Raw genomic sequence first — 26,194 nt, 5'->3', positions numbered from 1 at the left:
TGTTCAGGAGACTAAGTGGAAAGGGAGTAAGGCCAGGAACATTAGAGGTGGGTTTTAACTGTTCTATCAGTGTGTAGATGAAAAGAGAAATGGTGTAGGGGTGATTCTGGAGGAAGAGTACAGTTAGAGTGTAGTGGAGGTGAAGAGAGTTTCTGATAGGGTGATAAACGTGAAGCTGAAAGTTGAAGGGGTGATGATATTGGAGAAGAAAAAATTCTTGAGTGAGTTAGATGGAGTGGTAGAAGGTGTTTAGAGGAATGAATGATTGGTGATTGGGGCAGACCTTAATGGGCATGTAGGTGAAGGGAACAGAGGTGATGAGGAGGTGATGGGTAGGTATGACCTTAAGGAGAGGAATGTGGAAGGGCAGATCTTGGTAGATTTTTATAAAAGGATGGAAATGGCAGTGGTGAACACTTATTTTAAGTAGAAGAAGGAGCATAGGGTGATAGTATAAGAGTGGATGAAGGTGCACACAGGTGGATTATGTTCTATGCAAGAGATGCAACCTGAAAGAGACTGGAGACTGTAAGGTGTTGGCAGGGGAAAGTATAGCTAGACAGCATCGGATGGTGGTCTGTAGGATGGTTTTGGAGGTGAAGAAGAAGAGGAGAAGAGTGAGGCCTGAAAGAAGAATAAGATGGAAGGAGGAAGACTGTAGTATAAGATTCGGTGTCAGACAGGGGCTCAGTGGTGGTGAAGAGGTGCTGGATGATTGGGCAACTACTGCAGAAGTGATAAGGGGGACAGCTAGAAAGGTACTTGGTGTGACATCTGGAAATAGAAAGGAAGACAAGGAGACATGATGGTGGAATGAGGAAGTGCAGGAGAGCATTAGGAGAAAGAGGTTGGCAAAACAGAATTGGAATCGACAGAGTGATGAGAAAAATAGGCAGGAGTAGAAGGAGATGCGGCAGCAGGTAAAGAGGGATGTGGCGAAAGTCAAGGAAAAGGCAAATGAGGAGCTGTATGAGAAGTTGGACACTAAGGAAGGAGAAAATTATTTGTCCAGTCAGAGGGACTGAGCTGGGAAGGATTTGCTGCAAGTTTGAACAATAAAGGATGGAGATGGAAATGTGTTGACTAGTGAGGAGCATATGTGTTGAGAAGATAGAGGGAGTATTTTGAGAGGCTGATGAATGAGGAAAATGAGACAGAGAGAAGGTTGGATGGTGAGGAGATGGTAAAGCAGGAAGTGGATTGGATTAGTAAGGAGAAAGTGAGAGCAGCGATTAAGAGGATGAAGAGTGGAAAGTCGGTAGGAAGCATGGAGATGTTTGGCAGTGGAGTTTTTAACAAGATTGTTTAACAAGATTCTGGAAGGTGAGAGGATGCCTGAGGAATGGAGAAGAAGTATGCTGGTACCGCTCTTTAAGAATAAGGGAGATGTGCAGACCTGCAGTAACTACCGGGGAATAAAGTTGATCAGTCACACCATGAAATTATGGGAAAGAGTAGTGGAAGCCAGGCTGAGAGAAGAGGTGACTATCTGTGAGCAGCTGTATGGTTTTATGCTGAGTAAGAGCACCATAGACACATTATTTGCTTCGAGAATTTTGATGGAGAAGTATAGAGAAGGTCAGAAGGAGTTGCATTGTGTGTTTATGGATTTAGAGAAATCGTACGACAGGGTGCCGAGAGAGGAGTTGTGGTATTGTATTAGGAAGTCAGGCGTGTCAGAGAAGTATGTGAGGGTGGTGCAGGACATGTATGAGGACAGGGTGAAAGCAGTGAAGTGTGCAGTAGAAACGACAGACTGGTTCAAGGTGGAGGTGGGATTGCATCCAGGATCGGCGTTTTGAGCTCTTTCCTGTTTGCAGTGGGGATGGACAGGTTGACGGACAACGTCAGACAGGAGTCTCCATGGACCATGATGTTTGCGGATAATATTGTTATTTGTAATAAGAGTGGGGAGCAGGTTGAGAAGAGCATGGAGAGGGTGGAGATATGCACTGGAGAGAAGGGGAATGAAAGTCAGTAGGAGTAAGACAATGTACATGTGTGTGAATGAGAAGAAGGGCAGTGAAATGGTGCGGTTGCAGGCAGAAGAGGTGGAGAAGGTTCAGGAGTTCAGGTACCTGGGATCAACAGTGCAAAGTAATGGAGAGTGTGTTAAAGAAGTGAAGAAAGGTGTGCAGGCAGTGTGCAGTGAGTGGAAAGAGAGGCAGGAGTGATTTGTGATAGAAGGGTATCTGTGAGAGTGAAAGGGAAAGTTTATAGGACTGTGGTGAGACCTGCTCACCACAAGTGGAGCTGGAGGTAGCAGAGCTGAAGTTGTTAAGGTTTTCATTGGGAGTGACGAGGATGGACAGCATTAAAATGAGTTTATTAGCGGGACAGCACATGCAGGACGTTTTGGAAACAAGGTGAGGGAGGCTCAATAGAGATGGTTTTGACATGTGCAGAGGAGGGACATGGGGTTTTTCAGTAGGAGACTGTTGAGGATGGAGCCACCAGGAGGGAGGACAAGAGGAAGGCTAAAGAGGAGGTTTATGGTTGTGGTGAGGGAAGACATACAGGTGGTTGGGGTGAAAGAGGCAGATGGGGGTATAGAGAAGGATGATCCGCTGTGGTGACCCCTAATGGGAGAAGCCGAAAAAGGAAGAAGAAGAAGAGTGCCTATAATTGTATCTCTTATAATGTGTAAGCCAGTAGTATGAGGAAGAAACCTTGAGAAGAACCAGACTCAAAAAGAAAACCCATCCTCATCTGGGTGGCACTGAATGTCTATTCATGGTAGTTTTATCATTGTTGAGGTATACTTTTCAGTAATGGGGGCCTAAATGCAAAACTGTTCATGCAAACTGCAGTGCTTAGCCATCCTAAGCAGACTGTTTATATTAATTATAGTCCAAATCTATCCTTATAATGGAGTTGCTCAATAACTTCAAGGATCTTGTGAATCATGTGAAACCATTCTTAGCTGCACACAGTGGTCTCCAGTTGAAGAGAACTCCATCCAGAGGTAGGGTGTCATGATGAATGAGGGCAATCCGAAGATAAGAACCACACATGCTCCTGTCGTTCTTCTCTTCGGATCGCCCTTGCAAAAGGGCTTCACATCTAGCTATTATATTTATTCACTGTACATATGCTTACATATATATCACATGCTCTAAAAATGCTACATATTTATCTGCACTATTTGCACGATTGCTAATTTTTGCACTTCCGGTAGATGCCGAACTGCATAAAGTTCTATTTATCTATCTGTCTGTCTGTCTGTCTGTCCGTCCGTCCGTCCGTCCGTCCGTCCGTCTGTCCGTTCGTCCGTCCGTCCATCTATTTGTGAAAGGATTTTCTGTGCACAACTCTCTTTGAGCCATTCCAATTGTGTTTGAAAGCATTTAGATCTTTGTTATGACTGAGCCATTCCAAAATGTTGACCTTCTTCTTTGACCTGTTATTATGCTAGAATGTCAAAGTTTTCTCATCTTCAGCGGCCTTGACTTAAAAGCAATGACTTGGCTTTTAGAGCTATTAATGGTTACCTCTATCTCGACTTGAGCCAAAATTATTATTATTATTTTTTTTGTTAAATACACTTTTTTAAGATCCAAAGATTAATATGGGATGATACAGTCGAATTTTGGAATTTCACAATTCTTTTTGTAATATTTACATGTAGATGTGTGAAGAACATGTTACCTTTAGTGGTAGCAGTGGCAGGTGGTCAGGGCCAGCAAAGCCTTCTATGCTGGCCTAAACACTATCGGAAGCACTGACCTACATTTACAACCTAAATTCTAATATTTGTTCCAATACATTTTATTAATTTAGTAGGTTGTATTTTATTTACAGTTTAATGTTTTTGTCATGTTATTTGACAGAAATTGATTCTGAACTGCTCCAGATGATGTAGGTGGCACAGTTGCGGTTGTAGTGTAGAGGTTTGTAGTTGTCTTAACCGGGTTTCTTGCTTTAGTAAAATGGTATTCACCCTCCATATGTGAAATGTATAATATCTGTAATGACATGCGTTTTTATATTATAGTCACTTCCAATACCTGAATCAAGCAGGGAAACTCTTTATAATGCTTTTCCAGGCTTGTATTGCAGCTTTTTTTTTGTTGCTATTTGTTTTGAGGGGGTTTCTCCTTTTAGTCTCTTCTTGTGTTGTGTTTTGAGTCACTATCTTGCTTCATGATGAAGTTCCTTATTAGATGAATTTCTCTATAATGTCAGATATATGAGAGGAAAAGGATAGTCGATTGTGACGTTTATGATAACTCCTGCTGCTTATATCAATGACTTGTTTATTTTTTTTTCTTCATAGCTCTCTCAATGTTTCTGCCATCAAAATTGTATGTTTTTTTATATACACAGTGCATTCGGAAAGAATTCAGACACTCGTCACATTTTTTAGTTTTGTTGTTGCAGCCTAAAACTACAATTGTTCAAATTGGATTTTGTTCTCATTAATCTACACTTGGTACCGCGTAATAAAAAAAAAAAAGTAAAAACAGAATTTAGGAAATTTTTCAGTTAAAGTAGCTTTAACTACCTAGTTAAACAGTTTCTTGCTTTGCTTTGTCTTTGTTTTTGTTTTCAAAAAATACAAAATAAAAGAAATGTCAAAGTTGTAGGGTCATGGTATCTTAAGTTTGTAATCCAGCAAACCAGTATTGATTCATTCATTGGTAGAGACTCAAAGCACTTTTGTACGTTGCTCTGATAAGGGCATCTGCTAAATGCCTTAAAGGTAACGTAAATATAAATGTTTAAAAAAAAAAAAAAACCTGGAACATCACATTATAAGTATTTAGTATACGTATTGGTATCAGTATAGGTATTCAGTATATGTATATAAGTATTCAGATCTTTAACTTAGCATAAGTTGAAGCACCTACAGCTACATTTACAGCCTTCAGTCTTTTTGTGTATGACACAAGTCAGTCAGAGTGACCATTGGGATATTAGTCACCTCTCTTACTAAGGCCCCTTTATACTGATTGCTCCGGAAGATTGCTTGAAAAAGTTCTGTTTGTGCCACACTTCCTAAGTTGAGACTGCAGTCCAAATGCAGCAGCATTTTTTTGGAGCCTTCCCCAGATTGCCTTGCAATGATCCTGTCTCTGACTCTGCAGGCAGTTCATCTGACCCCATGGCATGGTTTTACTCTGATCAGGAGAACCTGAGCTAATTTTCAAGTGTTTTTGCAAAGGGTCTGAATACTTGTGACGTGCACATGTGATATTTCAGGTTTTTATTTAAAAAAATTTTCATTTCTAGAATTATGTTTTTCACTTTGTTATTATGGGGCACTGAGTGTAGCTTAATAAGAAAAAAAAAGTATTTGAATGATTGTAGTATCAGGCTGATACTAGATCAGACATGTTTGGCTTTTCAAACCATTTCTGAATTTTGGCAGGGCATATTATGCTACCATATGGGTCCGCTACTATTAGAAATTACTGTTTCAATTTAGAGATGTACTCAATCTCTAAACATGTTTAGGTAGTTAGTACATGTAAAAGTTTTATCCCAGTAGCAGGCCTAATTAGAATCACTGACTTACATTTTAATATATTTTTGTCCACGAGTATGCATAAAATCATTCCCAATAGTTTATTTTCTTCCTCTCATAGCATTTCTAAGTGTAATTTTTGGTTAGAGTCTCTATTCAATCATATTTCAGCTGTCACATTACATGTTACCACGGTCACAGGTATCTGTCTGAATTAAGCCTTCACTGTGCACACTGCAGGCATCTGACAGCTCACAATACATGCTGCTTAATGTTTTAAGCAAGCAGATTTCAACATACTGAATCCAAGGCCATCTAAAAAATCCAAACCTGTCTGAATTTTTTACGTCCTTTGATTGGATGGTCAGAGAACGCACTAACCCCACTATTCGTTCAGATTTAACAGCTATTTTTTTTTCTACAATTGCTGACAGAGAAGAAAAATATAATTTGGTCACTAATATACTTACAAGGACATTGACAAGATGGACTTTTCAAGAAAAGACGGACATTGTGAGGAAATGTCAGCCAAAACTGTTGTTTTTATGAACAACGTATGCTTTTATATTTTCTTTTCTGCAAAAACACACAAGTTATCTTAATTTTGATACAATAGGAAAACGCACTGCACAAAACAAAATGCATAGAAAACACTGGGTCATTTTATGAGGTTAATATTGATGCTTCTGCTAGAGATAATGAATGTAGGCAGTACAGCTGTGGTTTCAGTGAAAGGAGACTTGTTGAATTGTTTTAATTGCGTTTCTTGTTTTAGTAATGGCATTCATTCTCACTGCATGAGATACCTGTCTGTGATGCTCTGTTATACTGCATTTCTGTATAATAGTGATAGTTTCCATAGCTGTGGCATCATAATGAAACATTAAGAGGTGGATTGATACATTTAGGACATTACTGAAATCCTATTTAAAAATACATGGCCTGCTACTGTAATATCCAAATGAATTTCAGGAATTTAAGGTTTCTTAGCAGACCACTGCTCAGAGCATCACACTAGCTCTACCAGTTTGCCTTGGACACTAACAATTTTGGATATCCAAGAAATAAACATAAACAAAAAAAAAAAAAAAAAAGCTTTTACATCATCTAGCAACTCCAAATATTGTCTGGTTTCACTAACGCCACTGAATTAATCTGCTTACATAACTTATTCCTGTATTATCTCTTTTGCATTAGTGTTTTATTGAGAAAGAAAAAGTACATTTAACAAATAGAAATACACAAAAGTACAGTCGCTTGAAGAAACATACAACAGAATTTCTTTAGAAAACTACTTAATGTTAATGCAAACTTTGGATTACATTTTTTTCTTTTAACATTTAAAGACATATTTAAACATAAAGAAATATTTTTTCTTTTTTTGGTCAGTGCTGGCTGGGCCACGCTTCTCTCAGGAGCCGGCAGATCAGTCTGTGGTGTTGGGGGAGAGGGTTGTGCTCTCCTGTGTGGTGTTTAACTACACAGGCATCGTCCAGTGGACCAAAGATGGACTCGCACTTGGCATTGGAGAGGACCTGAGGGGTAAGTTCTCACTGAAACATACCTTTTCATACATATACATTTTGTGTATGTGTTAGGATTAAAAGAATGAAGGAAGAACAAAGGAATGCACATAACTCTCAATAATTTTTTTTTATTTTATATATATTTATATGTATATTTATGTGTGTGTGTGTGTGTGTGTGTGTGTGTGTGTGTGTGTGTGTGTGTGTGTGTGCATTCCTTTGTTCTTGCTTTTATTCCTTCTTGATACTCTTCTTGTGGCTCCTCAAGCCTCATCTCTTTATTGATGCTACTTGCATCTTTCTTTGTCCTTTTGCTTTGTCTCTTTTTCTGCTGTCCCCATGTTAGTCCTACTTCACCGCTCATCATGCAAATGGATGATTCTGACCTATAGATGTGTGAATACACACACACACACACACACACACACACACACACCTACATATAGGTTGACTATTTGCAAGGATTGGCTGAGCCAAAGGATGATGTAATCGTTGCCAATACTTTGGTTCCCCCTCCTTAGATCAGTGATGTCATAATGTGTGTGGTTGTGAGTGTGTGCGCATGCGTGCGTGCATGCGCGTGTGCATTCGAGCAGACAGGAGAGAAAGAGGAAACGGTACCGATAGAATGCCAATGTGTTGGATTGGAGCCCCCTTGTGGGAGTAGCTAAATAATACATGCCTGAACAGACAGTTGTCTGTTTTTTTCTCTACTCTTCCCATTTCTATTTATTTTTTGTGTCCCATTTCTTTCACCCTCTTATTTAGATTGTGGAGGTAGAGTATTCCTGAGAGTCTGTGGTACATTTGTGTCAGAGTGTGATCATGATTTTTGAGTTTGAATGCAATATAACAAGCAACAGTACAGATGTGTGTGTGTGTGTGTGTGTGTGTGTGTGAGTGTGTGTGTGTGTGTGTGTGTGTGTGTGTGTGTGTGTGTGTGTGTGTGTGTGCATGCATCTGTGTGGGAAATATATTGTGTGTTACAGATAAAAATCAGTGGTTGTATTTGTGTTTCAGCATGGCCACGTTATCGTGTTTTAAGGATCATTGATGTCGGTCAGTATAACCTGGAGATTTCGTCTGCTGAGCTGTCAGATGATTCTCTGTATGAGTGTCAAGCCACTGAAGCGGCTCTCCGATCCAGAAGAGCCAAACTCACTGTCCTCAGTATGATCTCATCCCACAAACACAATCAAATCCTGTTAATTATATATATATATATATATATATATATATATATATATATATATATATAAATATGTTGCATTTTGGATGTAAAAAAGTACACCCCTCACATTTCAGCAACCATTTTATTATGTCTTTTCACTAAAACAATAACAAGTAACAATACTATAACAATTAAACTTGGATATATTTTCAAGTAGTCAATGTGCAGCTTGTGTAGCAGTACAGACTTACTGTCATCTGAAAATAACTCAACATACAGCCATTATTGTCTAAATAGCAGGCAACAAATGTAAGTGAAGAGTGTCAAATCTGTGTCCAAAGTGTCAATATTTTGTGTGAGCACCATTGTTACCTAGCACTGCCTTAATCCTCCTGGGCATGGAATTGACCAAAACTGCACAGGTTGCTGCTGGGATTCTACTCCAACTGAAATTTCTATAGTATCCTCCCCCTGAGAAGATATAATAAAATGGTTGCTAAAATGTGAGGGGTGTACCGTATTTTTTGGACTATAAGCCGCTATTTATTCCCTACGTTTTAAACCCTGCGGCTTAAACAATGAAGCGGCTTATTTATGATTTTTTTCCTGGAAAAAACTAACCTCACCTGGTTCTGAGCTGCACGGCTTCGGAAGAAAAAAACTTCCATCGGGTGATTTTTAAACGCACGAGGATGCCAAAAGATAAACTCCCGAGAGAAATAGTTGTGAAAGGAAGGAGGAACAATGACTTACTTGGTCGGCTACTGTTTAGATAAAAGTCGTTGTAACGCGTTGAGTTTGGGTGAAGGGAGAGCTCGCTAACTCCAGCTGCAACAGAAATAATATAAGCACAGACAGGTTTCCAAAACTCGTGCTTTTTTATTTTTCTTGGCAACAGTGTTACGGGTTAGTCAAAGAAACTTAATCCTCGTCTTGAACACACGCTTTAATACCGGAAAAATGCAGTGGCATGCCAAAAAGGAAGTGCAACATATTTCACCTGTTACACCGTGTGTAACGTGTCTTTCATTAAAGCCTGTGTAAAGTACATTAGTGTAGACATATGCGGCTTATAGACAGGTGCGGCTTATTTATGTTAAAAATAAAAATATTTGTAAAATTTAGTGTGTGCGGCTTATATATGGGTGCGCTTTATAGTCCGGAAATTACAGTAGTTACTTGAGAAATTTCCCCACTGTGGGATGAATAAAGGTATATCTTATCTTTTCTAAAATAGTATAGTATGTATATATGTATGATTAGATAGATAGATAGATAGATAGATAGATAGATAGATAGATAGATAGATAGATAGATAGATAGATAGATAGATAGATAGATAGATAGATAGATAGATAGATACTTTATTCATCCCAATGGGAAATGTACTATATATATTTTATATATAAAAAGTGTGCAAAGCTGGCATCAAAGAAAAATGTTAAAGTTGACTTGTGCAGTATATATATATATATATATATATATATATATATATATATATATATATATATATATATATATATATATATATATATATATATATACACTGCACAAGTCAACTTTAACATTTTTCTTTGATGCCAGCTTTGCACACTTTTTATTCCCTCAGTCAGCTCTGGGGTCATTATACTGTTAACAAATGATGGTCCCACAAAGTGCAAACCAGATTAGATGTCATGTCGGTTTGAAATGCTGTGGTAGCAATGTTGGTTAAGAGTGCTCTCAATTTGGACTAAATAACCAACAGTGTCACCAGCAAAGCACCCCCACACCATCACACCTCCTCCTGTGGGAAACACACATTCAGGAGCCGTTCGCTCACCCTCTGTACATTTAACAATGAACTTAAAATATAAAATTTGGCCTATTCAGACCAAAGGACAGTTATGCACTTATCTAAAGTCCATCCCTTGTGTTTTGTGTGTTTCTTATTATTCTTACAAAGTAATGGATTCTTTGTTGCAGTTTGACCATTAAGGCCTGACTCATGTGTTCTTTTATAGTTCTGATGTCTTCAGTTTTAATGTAGTGTTGAAAATAATAAAAATAAAGAAAAAACACTGAGTGAGAGATCTTGACACAAAAAAAAATACATACAGTATATATTGTTTTTACTTCTAAGTTACTATGAGAAGAGAGAATAAAACAATAAAATAAATATAGATAATTTAAAAATTATGATAATACATTTTGGATTTTTTGGGCCTTACGACAAATTAGAATTTGATGACTAAGTGTGAGCTTTTACCTTGTTAGTTCCCCCGGATGATCCAGTGATAGAAGGAGCACCAGAGATTTTGCTAACAGCAGGAATCTCATACAACCTGACATGTGTGTCCCGGGGGGCCAAGCCTCTTTCCACCATAGAGTGGTACAAAGATGGAGCTGTAGTGGAAGGAGCTCATACTAGCACTGTGAGTACACATATATACAAAAATACAGACAACAATACACACACACACACACACACACACACACACACACACACACACACACACACACACACACACACACAAATTACCAACAGTGTCACTTGCAAAGACAATTGGGCAACTAACATATCTAATGATCTTTCATGTAAACTTTTAGCAAAACAGGAAACAGGCAATGGTCAGGTGATTTGCAGACAAAAGAAACTAGGCAAGAATAAAAAAAACAGAGAACCAAAAAGGGGATATTAATTAAATTACAAAGTACAAAAGTGTGGAATTAATTAGTAATAATGACAAAGAAATTTTTTGTTTAGTACGATAATGATTTCAGAGTTGGTGTAACAGACAGATTAATTTTTCATTCCTTTACACACTTATCATACACCACACATATGAACGTTTTAATATAACTTAAGTACACTGAACAAAATTATCCTTTTTTTTATACAACACTTTTGTTTTTGCCCCGATTTTTTATGAGCTGAACAGACTTTTTCTATGTACATAAAAGCCCTTTTTCTCTCAAATTTTGTTCACAAATCTGTCTAACTCTGTGTTAGTTTGCCGAGATAATTCAATTCAATTCAATTCATTTTTATTTGTATAGCGTATATGTATTTATTTGTATAATCCATCCACCTCACAGGTGTGGCATATCAAGATGCTGATTTGACAGCATGATTATTGCACAGGTGCAATAGGCTGGCCACAATAAAAGGCCACTCTAAAATGTGCAGTTTTATTACACAGCACAATGCCACAGCAGTCGCAAGTTTTGAGGGAATGTCCACCAGAGCTGAATTGAATGTTCATTTCACTACCATAAACCTCCGAAGGTGTTTCAGAGAATTTGTCAGTACATCCAACTGGCCTCACAACTGCAGACCACGTGTAACCACACCAGCCCACAACCTCCACATCCAGCATCTTTTCCTCCAAGATTGTCTGAGACCAGCCACCCAGACAGCTGCTGTAACAATCAGTTTGCATAACCAAAGAATTTCTGCTCAAACTGTCAGAAACCGACGTGGGGAAGCTCATTGTTCTCATCGGGGTCTCAACTTGACTGCAGTTTGTCGTCGTAACCGACTTGAGTGGGCAAATGCTCACATTCAACGGCGTCTGGCACTTTGGAGAGGTGTTCTCTTAATGGATGAATCCCGGTTTTCACTGTACAGTGCAGATGGCAGACATCGTGTACAGATGAATCCCGGTTTTCACTGTACAGGGCAGATGGCAGACAGCGTGTATGGTACCATGACGAGTTCCTGAGGCCCATTGTTGTGCCATTTATCCATAACCATCACCTCAAGTTGCAGCATGATAATGCACGGCCCCATGTTGCAAGGATCTGTACACTATTCCTGGATGCTGAAAACATCCCAGTTCTTGCATGGCCAGCATACTCACCGGACATGTCACCCATTGAGTATGTTTGGAATGCTCTTGATCGGCGTATATGACAGCATGTTTCAGTTCCTGCCGAAATCCAGCAACTTTGCACAGCCATTGAAGAGGAGTGGACCAACATTCCACAGGCCACAATCAACCTGATCAACTCTATGCGAAGAAGATGTATTGCACTGCGTGAGGTAAATGGTGGTCACACCAGATACAGACTGGTTTTTGGACCCCCCGGACCCCCAATACAGTAAAACTGCACATTTTAGAGTAGCCTTTTATTGTGGCCAGCCTATGGCACACCTGTGCAATAATCATGCTGTCTATTTAGCATCTTGATATGCCACACCTGTGCGGTGGATGGATTATCTTGGCAAATGAGAAATGCTTACTGACACAGATTTAGACAGATTTGTGAACAATATTTGAGAGAAATAGGAATTTTTTTTTTTACATAGAAAAAGTCTTAGATCTTTGAGTTTAGCTCATTAAAATTTGGGGCAAAAACAAAAGTGTTGCGTTTATAATTTTGTTCAGTGTATATTAACACTCTCTCTCTCTCTCTCTCTCTCTCTCTCTCTCTCTTTCTCTCGCTCCCTCCCTCCGTTCCTCTCTCTCTCTCTCTCTCTCTCTCTCTCTCTCTCTCTCTCTCTCGCTCTCTCTCTCTCTCTCTCTCTCTCTCATGTTTTGCAGGAGGTTTTACCTGACAGAAAGCGAGTAACTACACGCAGTTTCCTGCCAATTCAGCCAGTAGACACAGACACTGGACACAACTTCACTTGTGTTGCCTCCAATCTTGCAGTGCCACTGGGCAAACGAGCCAGTGTTACACTCAACGTGCACCGTGAGTCTGTCCTAGAGTTTGTTCTTCTAGTCTATACAGTACTGGGATAACAACATGCCTTACTTAAAGTTGTACAGTTGTTTAATTATTAATTTAGCTGCAACACTAAATTAATAATTAAACAACTGTACAACTTTAAGTAAGGCAAGGATTTTATCAGCTACAAATGAGTAATATATTTCTTTAAGAGTCTTATGCTGGTCAGGAATTAAACTTAATTCTCTCACTCTTTCTGTATGTAGATGCTCCCACAGTATTATTATCGATTGAGCCTCGTTCAGTTCTTGAGGGAGAAAGAGTAACATTTACATGCCAAGCTACAGCCAACCCTCCTATCATGGGCTACAGGTAAGTATGTGTTTGATCAGTGTGTTTGTGGCAAAATGTGGAGAACTCCTGAAGGGAGTGTCAAATGTCTGTGTGTTACAGGTGGGCTAAAGGTGGAGTAATCCTGGAGGGAGCAAGGGAGAGTGTGTTCGTGACTACAGCCGATCACTCATTCTTCACTGAGCCTGTTTCCTGCCAGGTGTTCAACGCTGTGGGCAGCACCAACGTCAGCATATTGGTGGACGTTCACTGTATGAACCTCTCTATTTAATCAATAAAGCTCTTCATTTGCCTAGCCATTTATCCATCCTTTACATCTGTTCTGCCCTTTTTCTCTTCTGGTTGAAGATTCATTCAGTCATCATTCATTGTGTAAGGTCATCATCAGTTATTGCATTATATTTAAATTGGGTCTTTGTGCACAGAAATAAAGTTATCTCAGACTTTCTACATTCTCTAAAATGGCTCATAGCTTGCATATGTAACCCTGGTTCCCTGAGGGAACGAGACGCTGCGTTAACAATGCATCCGCGTTGTCCACGCTCTGAATAACGTGTGTAATCCATCCAATGGAAAGCCAAGAAGCTATAAAAGCACATGGAGTGAAGTGTAAAAAGAAGGGAGCGCTGCAGGAATTCCGGCAGTGTGGCATGGAGATGCAGCCTCTTGTTCCTTTAGGCAACCAGGGTTTCATACATCACCTGAATACGTTCCCTTTCAAGAACTCAAGCTGCATCAACAACGCTTTAAGAGTCCAATACCGCCGGACTGACCAGTCCCTGCCTAGTGTGTAAGGGGCACAGCTAGGTCAAATGACAGAGGGGCCAGGAGTGGCATTGAGGTCAAGGTTATAAAACCTGACAAAGGTCATTTGCGTTGCAGATGTCATGGATGGAGACTCCAGAGGCTTAGAGGCTGCCACACTCCGGGTTAGGTGCGTTCTGACCCCAAAGGGAGCGGGGCGATCAGAGGACTTGTAGGAGGATGCAATTGCATCAAAAATCCAACTGCTAAGTGTCTGCTTGTTTGCAGGGAGATGTCCTTTATGGACTTGTCCTGTGGACATAAATGTCCAGTGCCGGTTCAGCTTTTTCTGGTCTGGGTCCTGAAAAGGAGGAGGATAGAATGCCTGAAGCCTAATAGGTTGTCCCGAGGACACCTTAGGGATGTTAGCAGTTCTAGGGTACAGGAAGGCACTGGCCATGCCTGGAGTGAACTCCAGAAAAGAGGGGGCCGCAGAGAGGGACTGCAAATCCCCTACCCTCTTAACAGAGAAAATAGCCAGGAGGAACACAGTCTTAACTGAGAGAAGTGCCAACAGCTCGAAGAGGGGCTCAGATAGAGCCTCCAACACAAGACCCCACAAGCACTCTAAGTCGCACTGGGGGCCTCAGCCTCCCGATGTCCGGGACTCTCGGATAGCATGGACAACACGGAAGCGTTTCCAAAGCGTTGTTGACACAGCTCGAGTTCCTGTAAGGGAACTGCCGATTCTCATCCTTGTAATCAGTAAGACTCAACTCTACACTGAAAAATTACTTAATTTGTTTATTTTCTAGACACCTGACAAGCCCCCTGCTCTATCATATCATTCATAAACTAGGTCCTTTAGTATGTACTGAGCCACATGTCCTGGTTTGTACAGAAACATGTTCTCATTCAGACTCAACACAAGTTCTAGTTCAGAAAGAAGCTCTCACAGTAGCTCCATTTATGGCATATTTCTTCACAGTCGATGAAAACATTCAAAGTGATATGTTACTGAAGTAAATCCACCCAAAAATTGACCAGAATAATTAGAATAAGACAAAATTTAAATGTAATTGTAAAATTAATTATTAAATCCCACAGCAAAAGCCTGATGCAACATCAAGTATAAGTCATGTCAGACATGGTCAAACATGTGCATGTGTGTGTGTGTGTGTTTGTGTGTGTGTGTGTGTGTGTGTGTTTGTTTGTGTGTGTGTGTGTGTGTGTGTGTGTGTGTGTGTGTGTGTGTGTGTGTGTGTGTGTGTGTGTGTGTGTGTGTGTGTGTGTGTTTCCAAATTGAAACAATTGAATTTGCTACAAGTGGACTCCAATCAAAGTGGTTTTAAGCACCATAGCAAAGAGTTTAAATACTTACAGTGAGGAAAATAAGTATTTGAACACCCTGCTATTTTGCAAGTTCTCCCACTTAGAAATCATGGAGTGGTCTGAAATTGTCATCGTAGGTGCATGTCCACTGTGAGAGACATAATCTAAAAAAAAAATCCAGAAATCACAAATTATGATTTTTTAACTATTTATTTGTATGATACAGCTGCAAATAAGTATTTAAACACCTGAGAAAGTCAATGTTAATATTTGGTACAGTAGCCTTTGTTTGCAATTACAGGTTTCCTGTAGTTTTTCACCAGGTTTGCACACACTGCAGGAGGGATTTTGGCCACTCCTCCACACAGATCTTCTCTAGATCAGTCAGGTTTCTGGCCTGTTGCTGAGAAACATGGAGTTTGAGCTCCCTCCAAAGATTCTCTATTGGGTTTAGGTCTGGAGACTGGCTAGGCCACGCCAGAACCTTGATATGCTTCTTACAGAGCCACTCCTTGGTTATCCTGGCTGTGTGCTTCGGGTCATTGTCATGTTGGAAGACCCAGCCTCGACACATCTTCAATGCTCTAACTGAAGGAAGGAGGTTGTTCCCCAAAATCTCACAATACATGGCCCCGGTCATCCTCTCCTTAATACAGTGCAGTCACCCTGTCCCATGTGCAGAAAAACACCCCCAAAGCATAATGCTACCACCCCCATGCTTCACAGTAGGGATGGTGTTCATCATTCTTTTTCCTCCAAACACGTTTAGGGGAATTATGACCCAAAAGTACTATTTGGTCTCATCTGACCACATGACTCCTCTGGATCATACAAATGGTCATTGGCAAACTTAAGACGTGCCTGGACATGTGCTGGTTTAAGCAGGGGAACCTCCTGTGCCATGCATGATTTCAAACCATGACGTCTTAGTGTATTACCAACAGTAACCTTGGAAACGGTGGTCCCAGCTCTTTTCAGGTCATTGACCAGCTCCTCCCGTGTAGTTCTGGGCTGATTTCTCACCTTCCTTAGGATCATTGAGACCCCACGAGGTGAAATCTTGCATGGAGCCCCAGTCCGAGGGAGATTGACAGTCATGTTTAGCTTCTTCCATTTTCTAACGATTGCTCCAACAGTGGACCTTTTTTCACCAAGCTGCTTGGCAATTTCCCTGTAGCCCTTTCCAGCCTTGTGGAGGTGTACAATTTTGTCTCTAGTGTCTTTGGACAGCTCTTTGGTCTTGGCCATGTTAGTAGTTGGATTCTTACTGATTGTATGGGGTGGACAGGTGTCTTTATGCAGCTAACGACCTCAAACAGGTGCATCTAATTTAGGATAATAAATGTAGTGGAGGTGGACATTTTAAAGGCAGACTAACAGGTCTTTGAGGGTCAGAATTCAAGCTGATAGACAGGTGTTCAAATACTTATTTGCGGCTGTATCATAAAAATAAATAGTTTAAAAATCATATATTGGGAGTTCTGTTTTTTTTTTTTAGATTATGTCTCTCACAGTGGACATGCACCTACGATGACAATTTCAGAACCCTCCATGATTTCTAAGTGGGAGAACTTGCAAAATAGCAGGGTGTTCAAATACTTATTTTCCCCACTATATGTCAATGTAATATTTGAGTTTTTTTCTTTTCAATATATTTTGGGTATGTAGACATTTGTGACTAATATACACAAAATAATTTAAAGCATTTTTTACATAAAAAAATTTAAAAAACCTGAAGTCTGAATTCTTTTAGAATGCTAATTCTATTCTATTATTGCTAAGTTTATGGAAATAACTAGGCACTAGCAGTAAGCACTGTGGGTTTGTTTGTTTGTGATATGCAAGTGATAATGCCAAAAATAATACAAACATTTGAAATCAGGAATTAATATATGAGAAAAAACAATATCTGTTATTTTAGGTTATGTTATAAGTGTGCTACATCCTTTTTGACGAATGAAAAGATTTGGATTAAAATGTAGAATTGATTCTTTAGTCAAAGCCTCTGATTTCTGGTTACAAATGTTCGGTTTTATATATTAAGTACAAAATGAATAATTCATTAAATACAATTGTCATTTCTATAACTGCTCACTTGTTTTCCTCGTCATGTTTCTCTTATCCACTCATCATTTTTTCTTGAAGTCTCCTTGAAGCTTTGCAAATTCTATTAAAAAAAACAAAAAAATGTCTCCCTCTTTCTCTAGTTGGTCCAATCCTGGTAGTGGAACCGAGGCCAGTAACAGTGGATGTGGACTCTGATGTAACACTGAACTGTAAATGGGCAGGAAATCCTCCACTTACACTCACCTGGACGAAAAAGGGCTCCAGTATGGTACATAAACATGAACATACTCTCTAAATACTGTACCATAAACCCAACATTGATATTGAATTTATACTGTTTTTTTTTTTTTTTTACACTAATTTATGTTGCATTTATTTAGTACTCTGGAGCAAAAAATAAAAATTACAAGAAAGTTAAGAAAGTGTCTAGGGTATTTAGTACTTTCAGTCATTAGCTGTCTGTATAAGGACAAAATGTGGTTACATACTACTAAACCACTGCTAAGCTTCAAAACAAAAAGCTCATAATATTATTCACAAATATGAGAATCCTCAATTCCATAAACGTTAGTTGTGTAAAATGTAAATTAAAACAATGCAAAGATTTGCTCACAAACAAATATTTTATTCACAATAGAATATAGAAAACATATAAAATGTTTAAACTGAGGAAATGTATTTTCCATTTTAAGTAAAAAAAAAACAAGGTAATTTTGAATTTGTGTGCTACAGGCCTAAAAAAAAATGGGATGGAAAAGAAACAACTGAAGGAAAAATTTGAAGGAACTAATTACTGTAGGTTAATTGACAACAGGTCAATAACATGATTGTTTATAAAAACAGTATCTTAGAGAGGCAAAGTCTATCAGAATGAAAGTAAATTTACCAATTTGCAAACATCAAATGGCGAAGATTTTGAATATCTTATTGTCTACAGTACATAATTTCATCAAAAGATTCAGAGAATCTGGAAATCTCTGTGAACAAGGGACAAGGGTAAAAACCAATATTTGGATGCTTATGATCTTCAGGCTCTTGGCTATTATTCTGTAACGGAAATCATTGCATGAGTTGAGGAACAGCTTCAGAAACCATTGCCTGTGCCTTACAAATGCAGGTTAAAGCTCTATCATACAAAGAAGAACCATATGTAAATATGATCCAGGTCAATTCTGACATCTTCTCTGGGCCAAAGCTCATTTAATATTGACTAAAGCAAAGTGGAAATGTTAGACATTTTCAAATGTTAAATTCTTTTTAGAAACCATGCAGAGAGGGACCATCTGAATTATCAACAGCGTTCAGTTTAAATGCCTGCATCTCTGATGATGTTAGGGTCCATTAATGCTAAAGGAATGAGCAGATTGCACATCTGGAAAGCCACCTTTAGTGCTGAAAGATATATACAGGATTTAGAGCCTCATACGCTTTCATTTAGACGATACCTTTTTCAAGGAGGGTCTTGCATATTTCAGCAAGACAATCAAATATGATGAATAAAATATGGGTTATGAGATTTGCAAATCATTGCATTTTGTTTTTATGTTTTATTTGAACAAATAAGTGGACAGGTAAAATCAAAATGAACACTTTAAAGTAAAGTGACTTTTGAGGTTACTAGAACTATGATTTAATATAATAATATATACCACATAATATAACTATGACAAAAAATTTAAGAAAAGGACTAAAGGAAGAGGAAATGCCCAGAATGCAAATAGTGGGCTACAAGTGAAGGTTAAAGGCTAAAATCTAGCATTTGAAAGCATATATTAAAATGGCTATAATCATTATTTTTCCATTTAGTTCTATTAGTTGTGTAAGGGCAGTGTATAAAGTGCTAGAAATATATGATTCACTCAAAGTAGACAACAATCCACAAATCTGTCTTAACCTTATATAGAAGAACAATTATTTCATCATAATTCACTTCACACAAAATTTTACAATGGACACATTACATTATTGATTCTTTCTGAGTTTTCAATGTCATTTTCTTGCTTTCATTTTATTCTCTGTCAGGTTCTCAGTAACAATAATCAGTTGTATTTAAAGTCGGTGAGTCAGGCTGATGCAGGACAGTATGTGTGTAAAGCCATTGTACCCAGGATTGGGGTTGGTGAGACAGAGGTCACCCTGACAGTCAATGGTTAGTACAGCACACACACAAACACACACACACACACACACACACACACACACACACACACACACACACACACACACACACACACACACACACACACACACACACATAATTGCATGAAATAAAAAATAAATATTTTATACTTAGCAATTGTTATCTGATGAATAGAGGCCTTATGTTCATATAATGTCTGAGCAAAACAGACCACGTTCAATATCTAATGTTCAACTAACCTTTCCTTTATATTAATGGGAATAATAGCGATGTATTAGTGATTTTCTGATTACTGAACAGGTCCACCAATTATTTCAAGCGAACCAGTTCAGTATGCTGTAAGAGGTGAGAAGGGTGAGATCAAATGCTACATTGCGAGCACACCTCCTCCTGACAAAATTGTGAGTATACACACACACACGGACACACACACACACACATACATACTCACAGTGATTTGTCAAAAATGTTTGTTCGAGCATGTCACAAATTCCATTATGCATAATTAAAGTTTCATAAGATCACTTCAAATATATTTTATAAATAATAATAATAATAAAGAAAAATTAAACATTAAATAAAATGAAAATCTTGTACCACCCCTTTACAAGAAATTACCACAATACAGTGGAACCGATTATGTCGCCGGCCTAGGGGACGCCAAAAAGCGTAGAGATAACCGATGATCAAGATAAACGAAAACCAATATGGCGGCAATATAATAACGTGCTTGAAATTTCATTATGTGCTTGATGTGCGTTATTAAATGAGAATGTGCATACAGGTTTTTTTTTACACAACAACGTTGTGGCAATTTGATTAATTGGTCATGCGGATCGAGATAACCTGTAATGCGGATAAGGAGGCGGAAGCCAAAGTAAACGCAAACAAAGTTTATTGAGAATATTCAGGAGATAATCCACCAATACTTGTAGCGAAGCAGTAATATCCAGTGGTGCGCTCCGGGAGCGCGGTCCACAAAGTTCTGTGAATGCCGAGACAGTTCGTGTAGAGAATCCATGGATCCGCGCTATGGAAAGCGCAGCGCTGGGCAGCAACTGATAAATGTGGTGCAGACAGAGTGAACATGGAAAACAGCAGGAGCATGAACCAACACATAGGATAATGAACAAACAATAACAGACCGCGAGTGTGTGGAGGTGAGGGCCTTAAATAGGAGATGGGATGAGTGAGTGAATGAGAGTCAGGTGTGTGTGATCAGCATAACTGCGAGGAGAAGAAGCAGGGTGCTTCGGGGAATGCCGCCGCTGAAGGGGCAGGGGGATTCCTGACATAACCGACGTTAAGTGGCAAATTTGCCCCCCCTTGTGATTGAGATATTAGGGTTCGGCGACATAAAAAAATCGACATAACCGATTAAAGAATGCTAAGACAAAGCGAGAATTTGGCGGTTTCACTTCAGAAATGTTGACTTAACAGGGTTGGCGAGTTAACCGAGGTCGAGATAAGTGGTTCGACTGTATATTTTTAGGGTTATTACTTTTATAGTCATGGATTTAATATAATCATACTAAATAGCCAACATTAAATTGTTTTTTAATACTATTTACTGTGTGACCTGAGTAGTTTTGGCAGAATAGCTTATTAATTTCTCTCAGGAAATGTATATATATATATATATATATATATATATATATATATATATATATATATATATATATATATATATATATATATATATATATATATACACACACACACTGGAGATCAAAATTAGAGAACAATTCTGAAATAATGTCATCTTCACTGCTCAACAGTTGAAGTTTTTGTCCTGTCTATACCATGCTACCAGAACACCTTTCCACAAAATAACTAAGGCATTTAAAAAAAAACATTATTTTCCAGAAAACACACTGATCAAAATTAGAAAACAGCAATGACTGTAGCATGGAAAAAGATTACAACAAAATTTTCTGGAGGTTACAACAGTCAGCAATTAGTAGGAAGTGTACAGGCCTCTGCTCTGAATGACTTCAGCACATCTGCGGCCACAGGACAGCACTAGTCTCTCACACTGCTCTGGTGTGATTTTGGTCCACTCTTCTTCCAGTCTCCTCCACAGTTCAGTGACTGTAGTGGGAAACTTGGCTATAACTTTGTCGCCAAGGATTTTCCAGAGGTTCTCTATTGCGTTGAGATCAGGACTCTGGGCAGACCATGTCATTATTTCAATGTTTTCAGTTTCAAGGAACTGCTTTACCCGTTTTGCTGTGTGACATGGAGCGTTCTCCTGCATGAACACTGCGGGCTGATTGGGTGATGAACGCAGGGAAGGAACCATATGTTGTTGAAGAAGGTTCTGAAAAACATTTGCATTCACTCTGCCATGTAACTGTATAAGAGGCCCAACTCCTGCTGCAGAAAACATGCCTCAAACCATGACACTTCCTCCTCCACTTTTCACTGACTTCTTTACACACTTTGGGTTCAGTCTTTCTCCAGTTTGTTGCCGAACATAATGTTTCCCATCGGAACCAAATAAATTAAACTTGCTTTCATCACTGAAGTGAACTTTGGACCAGTTCTCCTCTGTCCACACAACATGCTTAGTCTAGCCTTTTTATTCTTTCTGCTAATGAGAGGTTTGGTCACTGCAGAGTGGGCTTTCAGTCCAAATGCTCTTTAACGTCGAGACACTGTATGATGAGACAGATCCTTACCCCGTTCAGCGCTGAACTGGTGAGCAATTCCAGCTGCAGTGTGGAAACGATTGCCCATTGAGATCCTCTGCAGTATCCTGTCCTCCGCAGTATTTGTCTTCCATGGACGACCAGCCTTCTTGGCGGACTTGAATGGGTTTGTGATGTTGTAAAGATTCAATACTTTTGAAATCACAGATTTGGAACGACCAACTTGTCTTGCTATGGCTTATAGGGTCATCCCTTTGGCCTTCATCTGGACAACCTGCTGCCGGAGGCTTTCAGTCACTTTAGAACGGACCACCATTTTGCAGAGTCAGTGACACTGGAAGTTAGGCTGCCAGTTAAATAGGGGTTGACAGATAATCAAGGAAATTAGCACCAGGTGCCAGATTAACACCAATAACTGGAAGGTATCTGAAAGTGTTCTCTAATTCTGAGAGTTTTTTTTTTGCAAAATAATGTTTTTTTTTTTTAAATGCCTTAGTTATTTTGTGGAAAAGGTGTTCTGGTAGCATGGTATAGACAGGACAAAAACTGTTTAACTGTTGAGCAGTGAAGATGACATTATTTCAGAATTGTTCAATTGTTTATAAATTGTTCTCTGTTCTCAACAATGTTTGTTGTACTTTTAATTAGATTTTACAGAAATAATATAATAATGAAACACTACACATAATATAGTATTATATTATGTATAGTACATATTATATTATATTGTAAATAAAAAATACATGATAATAATAGAAAACAAGTGAGTACTTTGATGTATGTATATAACTGCTGCAGTAAAAGACGGGATTTAAGCAAAGATGAACAATGGAGAGAGAGAGAGAGAGAGAGAGAGAGAGAGAGAGAGAGAGAGAGAGAGAGCATTAAACACAAGGTCCTGTACCCTTCAGTGTGGATTATAAGAAACAGACAGCAGGACATGACAAATGAGAGCTTTTAACAATCTCAGCACTTTACCCAACTCTCCCTGTCACCTCCTGTCTTCTCATTGTATCTCTCCTCTCCTCTCCTCTCCTCTCCTCTCCTCTCCTCTCCTCTCCTCTCCTTCTCCTCTCTTTTTCTCTCTGTTCTTTCACTCTCAAGTCTGTTTCGCTTCCACAAGGTTATTTATTGCTCCCATCTCTCTTTTTCTCACTCCCACATCACAGTGTTAATGGGTCCACTCCCCTCCCCCACTCATATGCGTGACTACCTTGTGGATAATAAGACAGGACATTTCTTAATGCACATGCTACTTATGAAATATAAATTCTGAAATAAACGAGGGTTAGGGCTAAGAGAATATGAAGGACAACTGAGATGAAAAGAAGAGGTGCAATCTTTTATTGAGCACGTTCACAGCTTTCACAAGACATTTGTGATTGAACCATATACACATATGCTTAGGCTTTATACTGTATATTTTATTTATTTTTAAATATAAAAAGGCTGTAGTCTGAAGTGTGTCAGAGTGTGTGTGAGTGTGTTTGTGTGTGTATGAGATATATATATATATATATATATATATATATATATATATATATATATATATATATATATATATATATATATATATATATAGTAAAAAGTAAAAAGTGTATATATATATATATATATATATATATATATATATATATATATATATATATATATATATATATATATATATATATATATATAGTAAAAAGTAAAAAGTGTATTTATGGATTATGATATGGATTATATATAAATGAAATAGTCAAGAGCTATATTGTTTTGAGCTTTATTTTTTATCTTGTGCCAAGTGCCATAAATATTAAATATTTAGTATTTAATATTTTTTTTAAAAATCAGAAGACAGTAGTTGCAACAGTATCTAACCCTGAGTAACACTGATCCTCAGAAGAAAACAGCACTGACACTTTTATCTTTTAAAATAGAAAAATAATGGAAAGTCTCAATCTTAATTTAAACCAGTAGGATGTAGTATTAATAAATACAGTATTAATAAGTCATTCTCGTTTTCAAGAGAGTACAGTGCTAATAGAGCTAGCAATGGTTATAATCAAAAGCAGTATCATTACTTAAATGACCTCAATTTATAATTGATCAGCACTTATGTATTTTTCTCATTTAAAATAAAAATATAAGTATGAGATCAGCATCCGCACCTGACTTTGTGTATGTAGCCCACTTTTATCAGGAACTGTTAACATTTAAATGTAGGTAGGGCATTTTTTAGCTGTAAGTCCCAAAAGCTGTGGTGAAGGCTAACAGGTTAATAAGGATCAACCTTATGCTGGAGTGACAATCATTCTCAAGCTGGAGCAGTAGGCTCACATATTGGTATCATTTCCAATACAAAAGGTAATATCACTTAAATTACCCACTGTCTGGAAATGCATCAGGAAGGGTTGTCACAACTTGTATTTTCAGTATCTGCTAGTTTCGGAAAGATACCTCCCTGGCAGATTAGAATATAAATAGAATGATAGTTGTGCATGTATAACCTTAACTACACAACTACATATGGAAGACCATGTGCCATCTAGAAAACCCATAGGTAAAAAGGATGTTGTGGGTGCTTCTTTTAGGCTACATATTTTAGGTCATGTATGTTTCCATTTGCAGGTATGGGCCTGGAAGGAGAATGTGTGGGAGAAGGATAGAGGCACTCTGTCAGAGAGGTACACAGTAGAGCAGAGCAAGCCTGCATCAGAAGGGGGAGCTGTACTCTCCACCCTCACCATCAATAATGTGATAGAATCAGACTTTCAATCCACATACAACTGCACAGCCTGGAACTCATTTGGACCAGGCACCATGATCATCACACTGGCGGAGACAGGTGAGATGGCACAGTTATCAGGACCTCTGACATCTCACTATAGAAATAACCAAGAAAATTTCAATAACCAACTGACAATTAATTGTATATTATAAATGAATTAATTATAAATAAAATGTACAGTTAATTAATTTATAGAATTTAAATTAATTTAGACTAATTATATTTAGTCCCTTAGCATATACAGAACTTTAGCATTTATACATGGAACTTCTATACTTTATATATACAGAATTACATAGACTATTCAACTCATAAATTCACTTAGACTCTACTCAATCCTGTGGAATAATTGCTAGTTAGAATAGTAAAAAGAATGGAGTGGTGGATATAAATAAATCAGACTTTGCTATCTAAGAATATTCTTGCACATTTTCCTTTTTTTTTTTTTTTTTTTTAGCTAAATATAATTTGAATAACTTGGAGGCCAGAGTTGATCATGGCAGGAAAAATGGCTCAAAAAATATCTCCTGGATTCTACCTCAGACTTTGTGGTTTAACAGACTTTAAGAGTGGTATATCACTGAGCTATAAGGAAAACTATGTTGATGCATACAGTATGAGCTGCCTCTCTGTGCAGCCTGAGTTCCACAATTAACTTTTCCCATATAGAACTGTTATATGTGGACATATATGAACATATATGAACATATATGAACATATATATATATATATATATATATATATATATATATATATATATATATATATATATATATATATATATATATATATATATATATATATATATATATATATATATATATACAGTGAGGAAAATAAGTATTTGGACACCCTGCTATTTTGCAAGTTCTCCCACTTAGAAATCATGGAGGGGTCTGAAATTGTCATCGTAGGTGCATGTCCAATGTGAGAGACATAATCTAAAAAAAAAAATCCAGAAATCACAATGTATGTTTTTTTAACTATTTATTTGTATGATACAGCTGCAAATAAGTATTTGAACACCTGAGAAAGTCAATGTTAATATTTGGTACAGTAGCCTTTGTTTGCAATTACAGAGGTCAAACGTTTCCTGTAGTTTTTCACCAGGTTTGCACACACTGCAGGAGGAATTTTAGCCCACTCCTTCACACAGATCTTCTCTAGATCAGTCAGGTTTCTGGCCTGTTGCTGAGAAACACGGAGTTTGAGCTCCCTCCAAAGATTCTCTATTGGGTTTAGGTCTGGAGACTGGCTAGGCCACGCCAGAACCTTGATATGCTTCTTACAGAGCCAGTCCTTGGTTATCCTGGCTGTGTGCT

General features: G+C 38.2%; 1 protein-coding gene across 4 annotated transcripts in view; it reads left to right on the top strand.

Moving 5' to 3' along the window:
• The window catches only part of kirrel1b (kirre like nephrin family adhesion molecule 1b), a 62,924-nt gene that overhangs the window by 25,224 nt on the left and 11,506 nt on the right, over window positions 1-26,194 (top strand). For all 4 annotated transcript variants that reach the window (XM_083525685.1, XM_083525683.1, XM_083525684.1 and 1 more), the window contains exons 2-11: window positions 6,857-7,009; window positions 8,014-8,163; window positions 10,421-10,578; window positions 12,691-12,841; window positions 13,084-13,189; window positions 13,271-13,419; window positions 17,452-17,579; window positions 19,334-19,460; window positions 19,752-19,852; window positions 24,713-24,929. In XM_083525685.1, the coding sequence (XP_083381811.1) occupies window positions 6,857-7,009; window positions 8,014-8,163; window positions 10,421-10,578; window positions 12,691-12,841; window positions 13,084-13,189; window positions 13,271-13,419; window positions 17,452-17,579; window positions 19,334-19,460; window positions 19,752-19,852; window positions 24,713-24,929 (1,440 nt within the window). The remainder of the gene's footprint in view (window positions 1-6,856; window positions 7,010-8,013; window positions 8,164-10,420; window positions 10,579-12,690; window positions 12,842-13,083; window positions 13,190-13,270; window positions 13,420-17,451; window positions 17,580-19,333; window positions 19,461-19,751; window positions 19,853-24,712; window positions 24,930-26,194) is intronic.

This window comes from Silurus aristotelis, assembly GCF_946808225.1.
Source record: "Silurus aristotelis genome assembly, chromosome: 22".
Taxonomy (NCBI): domain Eukaryota; kingdom Metazoa; phylum Chordata; class Actinopteri; order Siluriformes; family Siluridae; genus Silurus; species Silurus aristotelis.
Note: the sequence above shows the minus strand (reverse complement) of the source record. Positions and strands in the feature narration are given on the sequence as shown.